The sequence below is a fragment of the Catharus ustulatus genome, chromosome 13, assembly GCF_009819885.2.
Source record: "Catharus ustulatus isolate bCatUst1 chromosome 13, bCatUst1.pri.v2, whole genome shotgun sequence".
NCBI classification, from domain to species: domain Eukaryota; kingdom Metazoa; phylum Chordata; class Aves; order Passeriformes; family Turdidae; genus Catharus; species Catharus ustulatus.
The window spans coordinates 15,861,072-15,875,407 of NC_046233.1; the positions used below are offsets into that span (position 1 = coordinate 15,861,072).

At 39.9% G+C, this 14,336-nt stretch overlaps 1 protein-coding gene across 19 annotated transcripts in view; it reads right to left on the reverse strand.

The window, feature by feature from the left end:
* Window positions 1–14,336, reverse strand: part of PBRM1 (polybromo 1) — a 55,972-nt gene that overhangs the window by 24,363 nt on the left and 17,273 nt on the right. For all 19 annotated transcript variants that reach the window (XM_033071771.1, XM_033071761.1, XM_033071774.1 and 16 more), the window contains 8 exons: window positions 13,823–14,039; window positions 8,276–8,417; window positions 7,704–7,801; window positions 4,820–5,096; window positions 3,916–4,021; window positions 2,134–2,776; window positions 1,080–1,291; window positions 114–299 (listed from right to left, as the gene is read on the reverse strand). In XM_033071771.1, coding sequence (XP_032927662.1) covers window positions 114–299; window positions 1,080–1,291; window positions 2,134–2,776; window positions 3,916–4,021; window positions 4,820–5,096; window positions 7,704–7,801; window positions 8,276–8,417; window positions 13,823–14,039 — 1,881 coding nt within the window. The remainder of the gene's footprint in view (window positions 1–113; window positions 300–1,079; window positions 1,292–2,133; window positions 2,777–3,915; window positions 4,022–4,819; window positions 5,097–7,703; window positions 7,802–8,275; window positions 8,418–13,822; window positions 14,040–14,336) is intronic.

Here is a 14,336-nt window from a genome sequence, read left to right on the forward strand (position 1 = left end):
TCTGCAAATAAAATAAGTAACATCTACAAAGGACAAAAAAAAAATCAAACCGAAAGTTTAAAATAATAATAATGTTCCACCCTGGTGTTTTCCTGTACACAGGACATCCTTACCAGCTGAATCCTCCCACAGTCTCTCAATGCAGACGATGTGAGGCTGCAGGTTGGCCTCTGCAGGCTCCACATACACATAATCCCCCACGTGGTACATGCTGTTCTTGAAGCTGCAGTCCTGGCTGTAGGTGCGATGCAAACTTGACAGCCCAGCTGACCCAGAGGAATCTTCACTCTTTTCAGCTTCTTAATTCAAGAAGGGAAAAATAGATGTTAGTAATGTCACATTTCTATATTAGCTAAGGTTCTGGATGTCAGTGCATCACTTGGAGCCTGGAGTAAGCAGCTTTACTGCTGCTGACATCTGTGAGGGAAGATGGATCATGTTAGAAACATGATTCAAGGACAAAATTGCCAACAGCTCTGCTCCTGTCTGTGGAAAGGTGCAATTGGAGAGCTTATTTATTCCTTTAAACATGCTGCACAATGGAGCATGGACAGAAACAGCCAAGAACTGTGAATAAAGGACCTCCATGCCCTACAAAACAGTGCAAGCCCATTCCTCATCACATGCACAGCAGCCAAAACACAGAAGGCTTATCAAACCTCAGCTCTTTAGCAGTGTTAAAGCATGACCATAGACAACACCATCAGTATTTGTCAAGAAGAAAATGACTAAAAGGTCAATGGGAATATTCATTGTTAAGTTTATTATCAGCAGAAAGCTACAGTAAAAAGCTATTGTTTTCTTTTTTAATATCTTTGAAATAATACTAGTAGCCCAATATATTCTGATTAAAAAGCTCACATAGGGTCAATATCTACCTACATCTCTTTCTTAAAAGCCCTCTGGCCAGGTTGATAAAGATCAAAATAAAATAAATCTCTCATAACTTGAAAATAAAAGACTGGGGGAGAACCAGACTATTGAGGTTCTTTCAGCTGGCAAAGCTGCAGCAACACATTATATGTGTGGGCACACTTTTCATTTGGAACATTCAAAATTAATAAAACAGAAGTAGCTACCTCTCTTCTCCTCCTCCCTTTTGAGCTTATCCTCCTCTATTTCTTTGGGTAGTTTTTCCTTCTTTTCCTTTTCTACATCATTGTGAAGATGCTTGGTGGTGTAGCTGAGAGCAGGTGACAGCAGAATCTCTCCATTTTTACACAGTTCATCTCGAATTTTAATGAAGAACTGTTGAAGCTCCACTGCATCCTCATAGATCTCTGAATCAGTCCTGTACGAAAACACGAGCACCAGGGCGAAAACACAGTTTGTGCAGGGTTAAACAGGAGCCTAAACACACCCATCAATCACCACTCTGTGATCAACTGAAAGCTTCACTCTGCCAATCGATTTCTGTGCTTACTCATAAACAGCAGCAGAGAATGACTTGACGCCATGAAGCACTAAGTGATGCTTCACCTGTTAGTCCACTGTCACTCTCCATTATAGTTACCCAAAACAGTATTTTTGTACACACCAGTCCTGAAATGGCAGGAAAACCAAAGGTAACTAGTTGTGACAGGACTACAATCTGTTAACTTCTGAAAACTAGAGTGATAACAGCACTATTAACAGAAGTGACTTATTTTAATTACCCATACTCCTCTTAGATGTTTTAAGATAATTTTTTACCTCCTCTCTTCACAGTCAAGCTCTCACCTGCACATTCCCAAAAAGGCTACTGAATTAAAGCAAAACTCTACGAGAAGTTACAATATTTTTTTTTGTTCAAAATTGTTCCTAGCTTTTGTACAGTGTTACCATAAGTGTGATTGCTCCAAAAGAGTAATTCAGAGAACAGCTCTCTTCATTTTTTAATCTGAAAGTTAGCAGGAACCTGTTTGTCCTAAGGTGCTCAGTTGGAACATTACTGTCAAAATAGCAGAAAACTAACTTCTTCCTTGTTTTCAAATCATAGCAAACATTCCACTGAAGACCTTATGCAACTTTTGAGATTTTGTTTTCCAAACACCCGTATCAAGGAAAGCAAACACCTTAAAAAACTTCAGCCTTTGTCTAACATTAAATGCAAAACTTGTGATAAGGACACCTGAAAAATAAGGGTTTGCCTACCTGTTCATTCTCCGTGCCCTCTCCAGTACCTCAAACATGTTCTCCTGGAACAAGTCCAACCTTCTGTAGCGATTATTTTCAACATTTTTTCGGATAATATCAAAAGTCAGAGGAGGTTTATTTGGGAAGTTGGGATCAACAGCAGGAATCTCAGCTAAGGAGTCACTGTAACATCTGCCCTCATCATCCTGGTGGCTCATAACAGATACAAAGAGGTTATGGATAAGTTCCTGAATCAGCAAAGTGACGTTGGGTACATGAGAATCCTCATCTCCTTCTATTTCTCTCCGAGTCTCAAGTAAAACTTTGTGGAGGACCAGAGCATCTTTATAAATCAAAGACTCCGGCTCGTTGTATGTGCAAGCGTTATTGAACATCATGACAAAGTCCTCCACCATGGAGTCGATGTCCTGGTATTTATTTGCCATCATGTGGCTCCTGATCTTCTCCATGTCCACGGGTTTTTTGATGGTGACGTAGTAGTCGGGGAGCTCGGAGCGGGACGGCAGCCGCAGGAAGATGGCGCTCAGCCGCCGCCCGCGCTTGTCCGTGTAGTTCTTCACGGCCTCGTACACCTCGTTCAGCTTCTGCTGCATTGGAGTCATGTACTTGGACTTCTTGGGAGAAATCCCACTCTTCCTACCTAACACCACAGAAACAAAAAAGAAGTTAAAACGACAAAGCCAAGAACTTGCACATTTCTTTATCCATCTCCAGTTTCCACCAGAGATTTGTTCATGGAAGAATCACTTCATGGTGTGAGCAGAAGCCTCACAACACAGAGCCAGGCTGCAGCTTCCTTTATTTGTCATAACTCTATGAAATATTTTTTTCATGTTCTTTAACATTAGGCTACAGCATGGAAAATATATTTTCCTACCTTACATCATTAACAAACTCCTCTAAACTCATTTTGATTTCACAGCTCTCCGTGAATTTGTCTCTGCAGCTGTTAAAAATCCTGTCATCACAGGGGTTTTGCTATCTCTAAAATTAAGCATTCAAAATATTATCAGATTACTTTATGACATATTTCTGCCAAATTAGAAAGGATTATTACAAGTAAAATGTAAATTAATGCCTCCTATGAGATTATCAAGTTGGCTTTTTGATTAACCCAGGATCTCTGTTACTGCACTGCACAGACTCTGCCTGAGAGCTCTCAACACCTGTACTCTACCCAGGAGCTGCACATTTAATTTGAAAGAGGACTATGTGCAGTTGTTTCCTTTAAGGTTTTTGTGCAATTTTATCTGTCTCAGTTTGCTCAGTTCTGAACACATATTATGAGAACGTAAGATTTGAGTAGTAGTAAGTTTGTAAGGGCAACAGCTCGAGGAACAGACATGGTAAACTTCACTTCCATGTTTTTCATGGCTTTCAATAATCTGTGAAACTGAGTTCACATTTTTTTATCATTCTGTGGAAATCCCAGACATTTAACCAGTGAAATTAAGAGATTTGCTCAACCTGAGAAGCCCCTTACTCAACTGAGAGCATCTAACATTTGGATAACACTATATGACTAAATCTCACTCATTCCACCCATTCACAAGTCTTTTTTCTTCACTCTACTTTTCTTAGAAAATACTGTATATGCAACAACTTAATCTATTGTATAATATAGACATGCCATTGCCATCAAGATTTTGAAAATACAATTCTACATTCCTTGTGTTAACAGCTATGCAGAACATGTCTATTAGAAAAGGAAGATCTGTTTTCTCTGTATTGTGTTGTAAGTGCTGAAATGAGACAAGGCAATGCACAAGGTTGTCTTACTTAGCTTTAGTTTAGGGGATGCAATGTCATCATCTTCAGCCAAGGGTCCCAGCTCTTTCCTTTTTTCTTTAAGGATCTTTTCCAGCATATGGGCATCATTGTACACCTATTAATCAGTAAAGTAATCATAAGCCAACCAAAACAAAGTTTACTGTGTTTAGACTAGTTTAGAACTAGCTCCTAAGAAACACTTAGTTAGTTTGGAAAAGGTGAAAGCAAAACTGGGTATTTTATTTAAGGTGTAGATTTGAGAAATAAGTATTTCTTTTTAACTGACTTGCACAGGTAAGCAGAACTGATGACACCACCTAAATCAGGGAGCTACAAATGTTGAAGAAATTACCCAATTAAGCTGTATTTCTATTTCAAAGACTACAAAATGACAATGGGCAGCTGTGTTATCGACTTCCTCATCAAACCCTTCTGCTGAGCAGTTAAAGATCCCTTGAACCACTGGGATTCCTTCAAGGTACAAAGGACTACAACAGCCCCGGGGTCTTCAAACCCCATCCTGGTGACAAAGTTCTGTGCAGAAGCTGGCTGAGCTCCTTAGCAGAAACAGCTGGAGGTTTCTTACCACCACCCTGTTTCACCTCATTCTTGCTGCCTGAGAAACATCACTATATAGACATACCCAGCAAAATATTTTTAAATGAAAACCATGTTCCTTTCAGACCCCTTTTGCTGAGCTAAAGAAGTCAGGTCTTCTAGTCTGATCTCCCACACTCTCCACTCCCATGAAAACAAAGCTGTTTATCCTTTCTCAGAAGTTCTGAGAACTTCTACTTTAGTTCAGTGAATGAATGGAATAAATAATGCAAGTAACAGTCAAAGTTAAACCATCCTAACAGCAGTTTATGCCTGCAGAGCAGCAGGGAGAAGCGTGGCTGCTCCCAGTGAGTACCTGGGAGCCCTCCTCGTTGTAATGCCTGGCGTTGCGGAACATGAGCTTCATGTCCTCAATCATGGCCTCCTCCGCCGCGTACTTGTCATTGCGGATGTTGTGCTCTATCATCTTCAAGTCCATTGGCTCCAGGATGATTTTGTAATAGTCTGGATAGTCCTTTTTGGATGGTTTAACCATGAACAGATCACAGAGCCGCCTGCCTGTGCCGGGCTCTCGAGCTTCCAGAACCGCGTTGTACAAGATCTTCATCCGCTGCTTTCGTATGTTCTTCTTACTGCCAGGTTAACAACAACACAAAGGAGAAGAATGAATGCCAGGGCTCTTATCCCCACTTCCAACTCTAATAGCAAAATGATATTATCTCTACCACAAATCAGAACCACCTAAACACACACACAGGAAGTTCAATGTTAAGACAGTGCACTAGAATTTGCAAATGACAACAGCATGATCACCAGGAGCCTGACACAGGAACAGGAAACAACTCTTAGAGATTATTGTTCTCTCACTGACCTCGAGTTTTGAGTTCTACAAAATTAACCAACTAACTCATTTTTCAAAGTGCAAAGGCCAAAAGGAGCTCTGAGCACTTTCCAGCTGCAGAGAAAACAGACCAGCCAGGATCAGGTATCTGAATCCAAGAGCTCGAGATCCAGAGGGAAGAGGGTAAAAACTTCCAGTCAGTACCTTCATGATTGCTTCACAATATCAAAGACATGAACTATTTATCTCAGAATAATTTTGTACATTCTTCAGTACAAACTAAAGACATCAAGGATGTAGTAGAAAGATTTGTTTAAATATCTTCACAAAAAGATTTGTTTAAATATTTAAATATTTAAATATGGTACATGCTAGCCCCACAAATGTTATAGCCATCCTGTGTGTAGCTGTTATAATTATCTCTAGAAATCTGACAGCACAACCAAGACACAGCTTATCACAAAACACTACACGGCTCCCTGCACACACAGCACATGGCCTATAAACAAATCAAACAAGGGAGAAGGAAATTTGTGTCAATAATGTATAGTCTCAGCTCAGACACTGTGGCACTCAGCAATACACTCACTACAAAGCACTTGTACACAGGTTTCCAATCTGCAATCCCCTTAAGACTTGTTCAGGTAGTTATAACTTCAACTATTACATTATCTGCAAAGACAACAACCACCACAAAAACAACCTCCAACTGCAGAATATTTCGGTATAACTTATTAGAAACCAAACTGCAACACAGATTTCCCATTGTGTGAATCTTTTCATCACACATTTAAAATATATCTAATTCAGAAGAGTCTCATGCCTCAGATACCTCTTACTCCTTGGTGAGATCAGTGAAATAACTATAGAGAAAACTGAAAATACATGTTCTATAGGCTAAACATTACCACTGTTAGCAAATGTTGGTTAGTTGTTGCCACTAGGAGGGGAGCACTGCCAGAACAGACATGCTGCCAAATTCCCCATTTTAACGTGTTTCCAGGTTTTTCTCACTCATTTCAACAGATGTAGGCAAAGCAAAACCAAAGTAGAAATAGCAAAAGGCCTGCCAATACTCAAGATTCATGTCATGCATCTGATACATAAAAGGGGACAAACAACTTTCTTCTGGGTAACTGTTATTTTCCAATAGGATGGATTCTGTATGGGTTATTGGTTTCCTTTTCCAGCAACATTGTGGAATTCCTCTAATTGCTTCACTTCTGTGATCAGCAGCATCTATGATCCTCTTTTCCTTGCTGTCATTTAGCAAGTGAATGGATAACAAGTATCAAACTGACAACATCAAAAGCATTTTCAGGCGCTCTTCAGACATCATTCTGATCTCCCTTGCCTATGAACACAAGAAATCCCTTGTTCCCTTTCCTCTCTTGTTGTTCTGAGATGACAGGGCCTGACAGAATTTTTCCTTTTAAGCATTTCAGTATTGTCTGGCACAAGGTGATCAAAAGCACCATGGGGTTAAAATGACAATTTGACTTGCTTGACTAGGCTAGTACTTCTTTTTGAATCTGAAGATCACAAAGCTAGCAATTTTTGCAATTTGTTCCTTCTTGATTCCTTGGTTCTGTGGTCTGCCTTTCCTTTCTTACACTTTTCCCCAGCATCCCTAGACTGCACCACCCCCTAAATCCAAGTTCATATTTTCTCTCTGAAGATTTTAACGAGTGTACATTTCTGAACTTATTTGATTGTTCTTCAGGGACTCTTTGCTGATGCTCTACTCCATTCCCTTCCTCCCCCACAACTGTTGTTCCCTTGACAAAACAAGAAATAAATATCCAGATGTTCACAAGCAACACCAAAGAAAGATGTTGAACTGCAATTTTACCTGACTGCTGCTACCACTGCAAAAATATTACCTGAGCTTAATTTATTTAAAATGACACCATAAGGCAGACTAGGGAAACCACCTCTTCCTGGAGTGAAATGCATCACTAAAATTAATTACAGAGCAGCTATCACCATAAAGAATACCTTCCATAAGCCATCATTATGCTCAGTACAAGAGTCTATTGCAAATCACTGGGAATTTGGTTTTTATTACAGGACCCTAAGTAATCAATCTCTTATAATCCGTTAATCTATTTGTCAGGCTAAAATAAAACAACTCCCCCCCAAAAAAATCCTGAATTCCATTGACAAAATCACCTAATTTAGTGTAATTACAGAAGTGATGTCGACAACTGCAAAGTAATAGACCAAAATAGGGAAATAATATTCAGCAAATAGTTTTGAATTAATTAGAATCAACACTTAATGATGTTTCAGAATTACAAATCCTTACACAAATGCTAAAAAAATAAGGTTTAATACTCTCTTTCAGAAAAAGAGATGCAGCAATGTTATGGCCTGCAGGAACTACAGAAGCAGATACCTTTTCCTTTTTGAGCTTCCAGTATCAGATGTAGCAGAAGAAATCATGCTGTCCCCATCCTCAATGTCATCTCTCCTAGCAAGCTCCTTCTTCTTTGCCTGAAGAAAGAACAAATCCCTGAAGCCAAACTCACTGCTGGACACTTCCAGAACAGAATTAAAGAGTAGTATAGTTCTTTCTAAATGACAGAACAACTTCTGAGGAACCAATTTGAAAACAATGCCATTTCAGACCACAGCACTTAGCTGGAACACTTAATGAAATCTGAAAGGTTTTAGCCTTATTCAGTTATATGCAAACTCTAAAAAAACCCCTACATCATCAATTTTCTCACAATTTAATTAGGTTAGGAGTCACAGTAAGGAATAAAGTGACCAAAAGAAATCACAGAAGGCAGTAGATGTGCTGAGAAAAAAAATCAATTCATTATGCTCTCTATTCCCATAATTTCCCCTAAGAAAGAAAATACTTCTGCAAATACAGGTTTAGTTAAAAATTATTTTGAAAAAAATATCCATTAGGGAAATAAATTCACATGTAAAGTTATATCCTTTTGTTTGTTCTCCACATACCTGCATAACCTGCTGCATTTTCAGCACTCTCTTATAGATGGCAGAATTGGGGACATTGTAGCGCTTGGCATTTTCAAACATCAAATTCAGATCAGCCTCCAACTGATCTAAAGTTTCATACTCATGATTCTTCAGCTTGGTTCTGCAAAAGAGAAATACCAGTCAGCTATTTCACTAGTGACACAGTGCAAAACAGTTCTTTAATATCCTCATTTTCATGATAAATCAATAGCCAAAGAGCTCTAACTACAGAAATGGGATTTCTTTTGATTGTCTAGTAACATCATTCACTTGTAACTTTATTAGGGAGTCATATCTCCTCAAAGAATGGTTTCAGCAATTTTGGAAGTTGTGGAGACTGATCTGTATGGCTGTTTTCAGACTCAGGTGAGGTGCTACAGGTGAGGCAGCAGCACAGCCTGCTGAGACTGCTGCAGTGCCCCTGAGCTCTGTCCTCAGGCCAGGCCCCAAAAGCTGCTTTCCCTCCATCAATTCCACTTATCTTCAGTGAGAGCCAAAAGCTCCCAGCACCTCTTATGTTAAACCATCCAACTTGTGCCCTCTCTTTAAAAATCCCTGGTTATTGATTGGAGATAAGTGCAAAGTTGCACATCACGTGAAAACAGTGAAATAGAGGAGTAAGAGCAACAAAGTCATTTTTCATATGCTAAACACATGAATCAACATGAGTTAATGCTTAACTTCATGTGTTCTCTTGCACAATGCTGAAAGTTCTAGCCAATTTTTTTAAACTCTCCAATACTTCATTGCACATAGCAGAAAATATTAATCTGCAGAACACAAGCCCCAAAGCCTGTCCCAGCTGCAACACAACTTCCTCACCCTCCTGCCTGGCACATTCACCAGTCACAAACCACTTTTGAACCCAGGCTGGTTTCTGCAGCACCTGGCTGAATGTGTCCCTGCTTGAAGGAGCATTATCACCACCACAAAATAAATTTAATATAAAACATTTCAGTCCCAAGCTTGCTCCTACCACTTATCCACTACCCAACAATCAAGGTGTAGGCCACCTGATTTTAAACAAACAATCTATATTCACAGCTGTGTTCATCAAAGGCGTGAAACAAAATTAAAAATCCAGACTTAGACTGAATGGTTTGGAAAGCAACAGCTTCCAGCCAGGGATGTGAGCAATGACAAATGTACAGGCACAGAAATGATCCTGTTCTAGCCTGCAAAGAACCTCCTCTCCTACCACTCTCTGTACTGCTGTCAGCAAATAGGATGATTAATTAGCTAGGTCATTTGCATAAGTACTTTGAACAGATTTAATTACACTCAAACTCAGCAGAACTCAAGCATCACGACTTCTCTGCATTTGGAGGATGAAGTGCAGCTTCACAATAAATTTTTAACAAGCTAGCTCACCAATCTTGGGAAGAAAGGATTTTATAAACATCAGTTTATTTCACAAAGTGAGGCTGAAACCAACCAAACCCATGGCTCTACAGAAAGCCACTGCCAACATAACACAAATTATATACTAGAAACTAAGAGAAATTGCTGTGAAAATTATTGACAGGGATATAACTGTACCTGAAAGCATGAGTAAAACTAGAAAGAATTTCCTTTTAAACAAAATGAGGGAAAAATGTTTAGAAGTAAGGCTACAGTTTCCTAAGACCCCTAAGCCCAAAACAACACTGGCATGGCATTTAATTTGGTTGAAATCAGAATATTAATTAAAAGAATACTTTAAGTTGGCACTCAACTCCCTAAAATGTCTACTGCAAACTCATCAGTCCTTCCAGGTGGAATGTCTGCAAGGACTGAACATGAGACATACTCTTTCCATACAACCAAAAGATCCATTTATTAGACAAACACAGCCTAAAAATTTCCTACTGAAAAAATTCAAACACCAAAATTATATCAGTTATGCAACTTTTTTTTAAAATTCAGAAATTGTGAAGTGCTAGTCCCGCCTCTTCAGGGAAAAACAACTCACTAACAAAGAATGAGTGGGATCAAGAAATGCCTTTGACAAATGTCCTATTGAAAATTACAGTCTTCTTACAAAATACATTGGGAACCTTCTTGTGATTTTATAAAAGTCTTACATAAAGCATGTACTGAAAATACTTGCTAAGGTAGAAAAACTGTTTACACAAACAGAAGATTTCAAAAATATGCAATATTCACCAAATAATAAGCTATATTAAGTGACAAAAGGAATTAAAGAATTCCTAAATCTTAGATAAAGTGAAAATTTACAATGTATTCAAAATACTAGACTTCATTTTCTCTTCCCAGTTGACTCATTCACAAATCAAGCAAACAAAAACACAGAACCCTTTCCCAGGCACCAGTCTCTACTATTTCAAAATTAGTTCCACTCCTTGATTTGCCATATTGCTAAAACTGCTTAAGTTATATGGCAAAATATGCTTGACCAGCTGATGATATTTACTATAAGCTCCACTCCAACCACTTATAACTAATCCAAAACCACCAAGAGCCACCACAAAATTAAAGAGAACCTCAACACATCACATACATGCAACACTGAGATTCTTGTGTCACAGAGCATTGTCCAAAAAGGGTCACACTCATGACAAAAATTCATTTGAATTCCCCAAAAAGCAGCTATCACACAAAACCAGGTGTGTTCTACACCAGATCCCAGCACATTTTTAAACCTCAGGAGCACAAAACACGAGGGTGTGTTGGGATGATCCCGGTTTCAGTGCCTGCACTCCCACATGAGTTCCAGAGAGAGCTGCTGCCAGGGAATTCCCTGGCACGCCTTCCTCCTCTGGTACAGAAAAGCCTGACCCACTTGCCTTGGGGATCATACTTCTCAACACTGTAAAGTTTAACAAGGAACAGTGTTCTTGTAAGCCTGCCAGGATCTAGCACTTATGCACTTGGTAACTGCACACCTTCTCCTGCATCATTTCCTGTGGTTACCTGTCATTAACAGAATGACTCTTCCCCAGCAATGTCAGCTTTGCTTAGGCACTTTTACTGCATATCAAAGTCATAGCCTTGACAGCATCATGCCATTCTTTCCAAACAGGATTTTCTGGTTCTCCAGCTCTAAGCTTTGCCCCCTTTGAGGCAGGGAATTCTCATCAATGTGCTGAACATCTGGTGGGAGGGAATGAAGGGGCAGCCAGGGTCATCTCAGCAATGTCTGACTGGGCAGGAGGGGAGTGGAACAAATGGAAACGCAGGAAATTTCAGCTGAACACAAATGGTTTTTACTCTGAGGGTGGTCAAACTCTGGTTGCCCTGGGAGGATATGTAGTCTCCATCTGTGGAGATGATCAAAACCTGCCTGGACACAGTCCTGGACACAAGGCTCTGGGTGACCCTGCCATAGCCAGGGCTTGGGCAGGATGTTCTGCCTTCCAGCCTCAGCTATTCTGTGATTCCGTGAACAGCAAGCCAGGAGGAAATTAGGAGACAACTAAAAGCCATCAGCATGATCACCTCCCACATGCAGGAACAGCTCAGGATCAGCACTCAGCTCAAATGACTGAGGTTCACAATACTCAGTGACTGAGAGGCTGGGATAGGTAAAATCTCATTAAACCAAAACACACTCACACATTCCCTCTGGAAATCAGGTGTTATTTTAAAGACTTTTCCTGCCCTTATAACACACAAACCCCCCTGAAATACATGACTAGCTGTAAAATCTGCAACAGCCACACATTTCACAGTTCACTCTGTCAGGACAGCTGAGGCAGCCAGACACCAGAGCAAAAGAGACACGAAACAGGAACAGCAGGCTTCACTCCACCTCCTTCAGCTTTTCACTGGGACACTAAACTTTGCTGTCCCCATCTGGGAACACAATATATGCTTTATGCAAGTACCTCTCAAAAAATCCCCAAACACCAAAAAAAAACACCACCGCAAGAAGGAAAAAAACCCCACAGAAAACCAAACACCCAAACCCCCACAATCTCCACCCCTAATGAGTGCCAGTTTTGAATACCTAAAGACACATTAGCAGTATCAGCAAAGCCATGATGCTTCAGTTTTCCCTAAAGCACATCAATTAAGTGCACATATGCATGACTTCAAGGCTTTTCAGGTATAGTAAGAAGTGAAGATTACATGGTAATTTAAAAGATAGCTGAATTTCAGAATTTGCAGGAAGTTAGACTTCCACAAACATTGTAGCTTAATTTGTGAGCCTCAAACACTATTTCTAAAAAGCCTGGCTGTTCCTTTTTTTATTTTCTAGGCCCCCAGGCAGTAAGTCAAGTTACTTTTTTCTACAGTTCTTCACACACTTGTATGGAATTTCTGTGCTGCTCACACAGCCAGATGCAACCAGCCTACACTGTAAGGAAGCTGAAATGCAGCTGCCTCTCTATAGCAGGTTATTTGTTCTATAACTGATATCAAGAGTATTTTTAATGGAAAATCTCTCCCAAACAAATCTGTTTATATATAATTTGAGCCAACACTTTTAGGTACAAACTGTCAATGATTCTTCTCAATTTCACTGTTCGCCTTTTTTCATCAAGTACATTTTGTGCTTTGTTCAAGGCAAGACACTTTCTTTGCCACTTTTATAGCTGTACTAAGACATAAAAAAATGTTTTAAAGTCACTGATGGAGAGAGAACTAGTGTGGCAGCTTTTATTCCCCAGCACACGCAAAACACCCTCTGATAAGACAAAAAAACCAAAAAGCAGTTTTTTTAGCTTCTGATTTAACAAAGACACTGCTCATTCAACAATCACATCAAGTCTGACAGATTGTATTATGTATAACTAGAATGTACAGACCTGGGCATCAGAGTGGATTAAAAGGGATGAGCAGGTGGAGGCTCCAGTGCTCCCTCACTGAAGGACTGGTACTCCTGGGGTGTGGCTCAGGCAGGGCCCGGGCCCCCAGAGGCTGGGCAGCACCATTAAAGCCTACTAATGCTCCCAGGACCCTGTTCACACCCATCACACTGGCTTATCTTGAGCCACCAAAGAAAGACACTGCTCACTTCACTCAGGTTTAATCTGACAACTGCACTCTGGCAGCTCACTGACCTTCCAAGGCTCACAGATTTATAAATGGTGAACTGCTGCCTTCAATCCACACCAGCTACATCATCATGGAAATAATTATTCTCACAGTGTTACACACAGTGACCTAGACAGGAGGATTGTAATTGCAACCATCTTCCTACAATGCATACTAAAGACTATCAACTTAAAATACATGGCAGCAAGAGGTAATCAAGCCATTATGGTCAGGGAAAGAGAAAAATGGGGAGTTCTGCAAAAACTTTCATCTCTGCTGCACACCTAGCCTTCAGAATTATTCACATGGTAATTTTCAGACACATTACAAATAAAACTCAATCAAAAATAAACCCAACAGCAGCCATGTACCACAGATGATCTAAAGACTGATGCAGACTGAGCTGAAACAAGCAGCAATCAGATGTAGAGATGGTGCAAATACTGCATTAGGTACCAGCAACTTGACCTTAAGAGAAGATTCTGGGAATAAAAGAGACCCTTGAATAGTTTCACAGCAGACGTAGTTTTCATTCTGTTTTCTTACCTGATCTGCTGCAGTGAAATGGGTGTTTTAATCTGCTGATAATAATCAGGATATTTTTTCTTGGAGGGCAAGTGGAAAAACGGTTCTGAGATGAGCTGGCCCTGGTTATTTCGGCAACTTCTAACTGTGTCATAAAGCTGGTAAAGAGGATTAGAAGTGTCCATGAAGGAGGTAATGCTCTCAGCTTCAGACTCCCCCTCTTCGTAACGAGCAGCAGCTGCACAGAGAGAAAAGAAAAAACAGGAAACTCAGTAGGACAACTCAGAGTGGGTTATTTGGTGGATAAAGGTCTAAAGCAGAAAAGGAAACCCCTCTTTGGCAGTCAGATTCACACCTCAGCAAATAACACAACACATATCTTATGAGCCTCAGGCTGACAAAAAACAAAAGCACTTTATTACAATCTTTCAGACAATATTAATCACAGCTCAAGACAAAATTGGGAAGCTTAGCAGAAGAAAATGACAGTAAAGTCTGATGATGCCCCTTTAATATATACAGCAAATGAAGAAAT